We start from the raw sequence: 6,184 nt of genomic DNA on the forward strand, positions 1-6,184 counted from the left end.
TATTTTTTCTATGCTCGATTATTTATGAAATTCAGTTTAATTTTGAGTTGTTTTTCCAGTTTGGTACGGTTCAGTGCACTCGGATAAATGTACTCAAACCTATACATTATCTCTTATATAAGAAGAATTTATTTAATTTCAAAAATAAATCTGCGCTTTCTAAGTGCGGGTCAAAATCTAGTCTATTCTATTAAAAGGGAAACAGTCTTGATAAATCTACTTAACTTTTATTACAGAAAATTATAAATCCAATTAACTTTTATTACAGAAAAAAAAATTAACCAAATTAACTTTAGACCTTTTTTTACAAAATCCCAAATTATGAAGACCATTTTATACATAAATACATATAAATGTAACATTATTTAAATTGTATGGATTTCTAATAATAAAATATCTGTCACATACTGATTTTTTTTAAAAAAAAAATTGATAATAGTTTGATAGAAAATTAAAAAAGGAACAAAATAATACTTGCTTCACTATTTTGGTTGATTGATAATTAATATATTTATAAATAAACTTAACAATATTTGTTATAAGAAATTTCTTATACAAGTCAAATATATATTAATATATCAAAAATTTATAAAACAAAAAACAAATTATATTTTTTCTCAGTGGGTTAATAACGGTCTTTTTGATTTTCAGATACTTTTACTATATTTATTTTATTATATTCTATTCTACTATATATGAGTTACTAGATTTTACGGTTCAACCACAAGTCTGATTTAGATATGAAAACTCAATGAAAACATTGTACCCGACTGAAATAATAATAATAAAACAACTTTAAATATTTTAGATATCTAATAATAAACAAAAATTCATTTAATATTTGAGTTTTCGGTCACCAAAAAAATACCCGCGCTTCTTAAGCGCGGGTCAAAATCTAGTTGTATATTTAAATTTCGTCTTCTTTTTTTTTCTGGTTAAACCTCTCTCCCTCCTGTGCGATTCATAAAGCGACTTCTCCGTGCAAACAGTTTCCGGCGTTCAACTCTAAATTGTTTGATTAGTACGATATTATTTATTTTGAGCCAGATTTACTTTTGGTTTTATTTCTAAAAGACCTCGTACTAATTAGAATTAGATAGCTCTTTATGTATTAGATTTTTTTTACCTAATTTCTAATGTGAGACTTTGTTTGATATTTCACATTCTCCCCCTAAAACTAAGGACCACACTCATCTCGTGTGTTTTTTTCTTTGAGAATGCGTCTCTCACAACATATCAGTCCTTTGAGAATGTCATTCGTTCCATGATCTTGACTTGTTTCTGCCACAGACTTTCTCTTCTGTATTGAAATTTTCTTGCAGATCTTCGTCAACCTGGTGCTCTGATACTAATATTAGGATTTATTAAATCTTCGGAACCTGTAATGATGCGATATATCAAACAAAGTCAATAAAAAAAATATTTAAAAAATTGAATTTTTACAAACTTTTATATATTTTATAAAGGGTAAAAATATCAAATTATAGTAATTTAAAAATAAAAACATTATTTTAAATAAATATTTAAAACTAAAAAAACTCTGAATTTCATCAAACTCTTTAAAACTTGGGGGGGGGGTGATTGGCTGGGCTGTAACTGTAGAAAATTTACTTTAGAATTTAGTCTGTATAATTTTTTGATTTAGCTTTAAGGGATGTAACTTTAAAATTTCATACAGCTAAAAAAATGGAGCTTTAGAAAATAAGATTTTTACAACCATTTTTTGTATATTTTGTTGTAGCTTTGGTTTTTTGGTTGTACCTTTAAAAACTAAGATAAAGCATGATTGGTAGTATTTAAGGTTGTAGATGAAAATTAAAGCTAAAGTCACTTTCTACAACTCAACCAATTGAACTATTTTTTTTTAAGATTTACTCAAATCTCGAAACTTCTTGTATTTACTCAAATCTTGACTTTTCTCAAATCTTTGATTGAATAATCCCCATTTAGATCATCCATTAAATCCTTGTGGCCAGAGCCGGCCCTTGGACCAAGCCAATGAAGCACATGCTTCCGGCCGATTTATTTAACAACATATTCCGGCCACAAATCTTTAAAAAGACCGCCTTAGTCTACTGGTACTAACTCTAGTAAAGGGAGTTTGTTTGAGCAATCTGGGTTCGACTCTCTTATACAACATATTTTCTTCTCTATTTCTTAAGAAAGCGGCCACATTTTTTTGTGTGCTTGCCGGCTCTGCTTGTGGCAAATCGAACTTGTAGCCCCTCAGGCCACAATCATCCATAGTCGCTCTATTATTTCTCGTTAAACTTATTTAGTGTGTTGTTTCGTTATTATGTACAATGCGTTGAGGATAACATTGCAATTTCGGAATACTGATAGCTAGTTTGATAATTGGATTTATAGCTTAGTATTGTCTATCTGGTTTTTTTTTTTGTCGTCTACCCATCTAGGCTAGATCAAGTGGAGAATAGACGAGCCGATTCTCCGAGAAGGATCTCCATATGTCCGGGTCTGATCTATATGAGAGAAAATATCGCCTCTAGTCCTTGCATCTTTTGCTAATGCGTCTGTCCGGCCATTCCGACTCCGAAGAATATGATACAGTCTCACATCCTTGAAGTCATCCTGTAACCTCTGGAACTCCTCAATCTCTGTCGCGAATGCTGACAAGTCCATCGGGTTTGTAGTCATGTCCACTAAGTCCGAGCAGTCCGTCTTGAACCGTACCGAAGTGATCCTTCTCTCTCATACATAATGCTGCCCAAAATAACCCTTCCATCTCAGCATGCAAAGCTGAGAGGCTCCTATTACACGCACGTAATCCAAAGCCCATTTGATCCTTAAGACTCCACCCTAAGCCACTGACACTGCTATTATTGTTCAATGATGCATCAATTTGACATGTAGAGATTTTAGATATCCAAGGGAGCAATGTCTCAACCTCTGTAGTATGGGGATCGTCATGATTCTCATTTGCTTCCTCCTTTTCGTTAGCCTTCCTCCAACATTCTGCTTCAAGGGACGCATGTTGGAGGGTGTTAATGGGGGATATGTCTTTCCTATTGAAAAGTTGTTGTTTCTCGCTTGTCAAATGTACCAACAGATCCACGGGAAGGTATCGAATTGTAGTCTCAGAGTAGCCACCTCTTTTCTCTTCCAAAACAGGAAGTTCATGTTTTGATATATATATATATATATATATATATGTACGCAGGAAGTAACCGGAAAGGGCAGATAGTCTGATAAAGCCCAAACCTGAAGAGCTGAAGGGCATTCAAAAAGAAGAGGATTAATCGACTCCACTAGACCAGCAGTTTTAGGACAACTCCTATCAGTGCCCAGGTGTCTATACATGAGCTTCTCTGCCGTCGCCACACAGCCCGAGATAGCCTGTCACAAAAAATGCTTCATCTTACTTGGTGCTTTTATCTTCCACACATGGCTCTGTAGGCCCGTGACACTTGCTTCTAAAGCCCCTTTATGTGAAAGATTCAACTTGATCAATCGAAGTAGGTCATAGCCAGTTTTAACTGAATGAACTCTTGATTTTGTGTGGTTCCAAACATATCCATCCGGCGCACGAGAGCGGGAGAGTTTCAGCCCAAGTATCAACGGGATATCATCTCGGTGAAAAAAATCTTGCAAAAGTTGTATATCCCACTCCTTGGTATCATTCATAATAAAGGACTGAACAAGGAGTTAGAGTAGTATGTATACATTGTGGTCGGCAGGTTTAGGAGGTCAAGCCACTACATATGGGACCCAAGACTCACTCCAAATCATCGTAACTTGACCCGTACCAATTATTTTCCGTAAACCTGTGATGAGTAGTGGCTTTTCTGCCGTGATACTACGCCATTCATATGATGGTGAGTATGTATGCTGATTTTTCAAGGAGAAGTGTGATTATAGTACCTTCCTTTTAAAACACGTGCTAATAAAGAGTTTGAGTAATGAATTAGTCTCCACAATTATTTTGCAAGAAGCGCATTATTGAAGTCATGGAGATCTCGAAAACCTAGTTCTCTTGAATCTTTGGGAGTACAGATCTCGTCTCATGCTTTCCAATGTAAATTTTTGTTGTTCTGTTTTGAGCTCCACCAAAAATTAGACGTTGTAAAGATACATTAAACGTCCTATATTCCCAAGTCACTCGTTTCAAAGTCATTTTTGTTTTAATTTTTGTATTCATTAATTATTAATGAAAATTTATCAAATTAATGAAAATAAATATGTATAGGCTATATTTATTTTTATTTAAATTGAAAATTTGTTACAGCTTATTTTAGGAACTTTAAAAAAGTCTTATATGTAAAGGCCTTATAGGCCCAATAGAATAAATTAGGTTCCATTCAGTATTCTGTCTTGCCAAGTAAGCCCAATAGGTGTTCTTTCGTCTTCCATTTTTCACAAGCTTTGACGAGAGAATCGCCTTTCGCCGATCTTTTTCTCCCAACAGGTTTCGTCTCCACCTGATCTTTGTTTTTCATGTAGAATATTGATGCTTGGTGTAAGATTATAGGGTTCTTAGACTTGAATTGGACAATTTTTAATCCAAGTTAAGATATTCGAATCTTGAATCTGATTCTTGGCTTAGGGTTATAACGTGTATATGTTTGGTTCTTGGCACTCATGTATCCGGAATCTGAAGTTGACACGATAAAGTAAATGTTTATTACATATTTTGTTTGCTTTCGGTTTCTATCTTATGATCTCGAAGTGCTTTAACCAGATATGAATATTGTAACACCTGTCGGAACCGTCTGAAGATATACTGTTGTTTCTTGATGTAGATTTTCATCTTTTTTACTCCTGTAATATGGGAGATTACTCAATCCAGATCACTCCGAAGCTGATCAATCAGTTAGCTCAAGGCAACGAAAAACCGAAGAGAAAGGCAAAGAGAACCAAACCCAAAGTCTCACCTACACAGAACAATGCAGATCAAGCGAGAACACACCGTGATGCAGCAGAGAAACCGAAGCCAGTGGCAGAGTTACCGACCCAGACCCCACCATTCTTCTTCCCAATTCCGCAACAAGGAGCAGCAAACACGGAGCTGGAATCGATCAAATCCGTGTTGAAAGAGAGCGAGAAGGTTCTTGAGAAGGTGGAGAGACGAGAAAAGAACATTGTCGGTGAAGTGACAGAGAGGGCTAAAGATCTGAGGGAGAAAGAGTTTAAGATCCCTGAACCGAAACCAATGCCTTGCTCTTCGGATCACGAAGCCTGGAAGAAATGCTACGAGGAGAACGTTGGCAACCCGTTGATATGTAGCGGACTGGTTATGAGATTCCAGGATTGCGCTCGCTGGTCCAGGCAGCAAGTGAGTTCTGCTCAAAAGTAGAGATAAAATGTTCTTTTTTTTTTTGGCTTTCTGAGATCTTATGAATAATCAGGAGAAATGAACTTGTTCCTTTTTGTTACTCTAATAAATATATAAACTGAATCTGTGGTTGTATTCATGAGATCTAAACTGCGTTCTTGATTTTGTATTTTGGCTTTCTTCCACTCTTTACATATCATTTTTTTTCTATTTTTTGTTAGTTCGTTTGATATCAGTGGGAATGATTACAAGTACCTACCCTTTGGGTCTGTTCGGATCATTTTGCGCAGCGATTAGGCGGCTATGATGGGTTTATACAATTAGCTTCACTTCTACATTCGTTTGATTAAAGCTCCTTAAGGAGATAGATTTGAAGTTAAAGAGAAGTTTGGTCTTGTTCTTAAGGTGAAGAAACCACTCGTTGCAATTCCTACCCTAAGATTGTGCGGACCAAATCTCTATTCCCTTACACCAAATGTCAGGGCTTAACCGGTCCGTTCGGTCTATAAATTTCGGTTTGTTACTTCTTCAGTTCTTTCATTTTAGAGTAATTGGTGGCAGTGCACCCAAACTCACTTCTAATTAGCATCATACACTCTACTTCAAAAGCCACAATCTATGACTTTTTTACCCCTGATAGCTGTCCCCCTATGGCTCAGATCCTCTGCGTTTTGTGTCAGTGGACTCATCTTTTACACATCGGTCAATGAAATGTCTATGTCTTTCTCCAAAAGCATACGAAACTGTGAGAGTTTTGTATCTTTGTTCCAATTTTAAGCATCAAAAAGTTGCAATTCAAATTTCTTCAATCACTCTCTTTTGTTCTTCTTTCTCATTTGTTCTTTAAGCCTTTAGTTGTTGTTTCACCATTCTCATCTTTAAAAAAACTCCAGA

General features: G+C 35.4%; 1 protein-coding gene across 2 annotated transcripts; it reads left to right on the top strand.

Annotated features, from left to right (window-relative positions):
• Positions 1–4,297: 4,297 nt before the first annotated feature.
• Positions 4,298–5,459, top strand: BNAA09G21010D. Of its 2 annotated transcripts, none has more exons than XM_013843304.3 (2): positions 4,298–4,423; positions 4,758–5,459. In XM_013843304.3, exon 2 carries the CDS (start codon positions 4,784–4,786, stop codon positions 5,309–5,311), a length of 528 nt encoding a protein of 175 aa, XP_013698758.1. In that variant the 5' UTR covers positions 4,298–4,423; positions 4,758–4,783; the 3' UTR covers positions 5,312–5,459. The 2 variants fall into 2 exon arrangements, with proteins under 2 accessions (XP_013698758.1, XP_048596759.1); XM_048740802.1 differs by having other exon boundaries at positions 4,419–4,628.
• The last annotated feature ends 725 nt before the right edge of the window (positions 5,460–6,184 follow it).

Source organism: Brassica napus, chromosome A9 (assembly GCF_020379485.1).
Source record: "Brassica napus cultivar Da-Ae chromosome A9, Da-Ae, whole genome shotgun sequence".
Taxonomy (NCBI): domain Eukaryota; kingdom Viridiplantae; phylum Streptophyta; class Magnoliopsida; order Brassicales; family Brassicaceae; genus Brassica; species Brassica napus.

Bases quoted from the DNA above. Each gene is read 5' to 3' on its own strand.
- BNAA09G21010D (XM_013843304.3), top strand. From the start codon at position 4,784: ATGGGAGATTACTCAATCCAGATCACTCCGAAGCTGATCAATCAGTTA.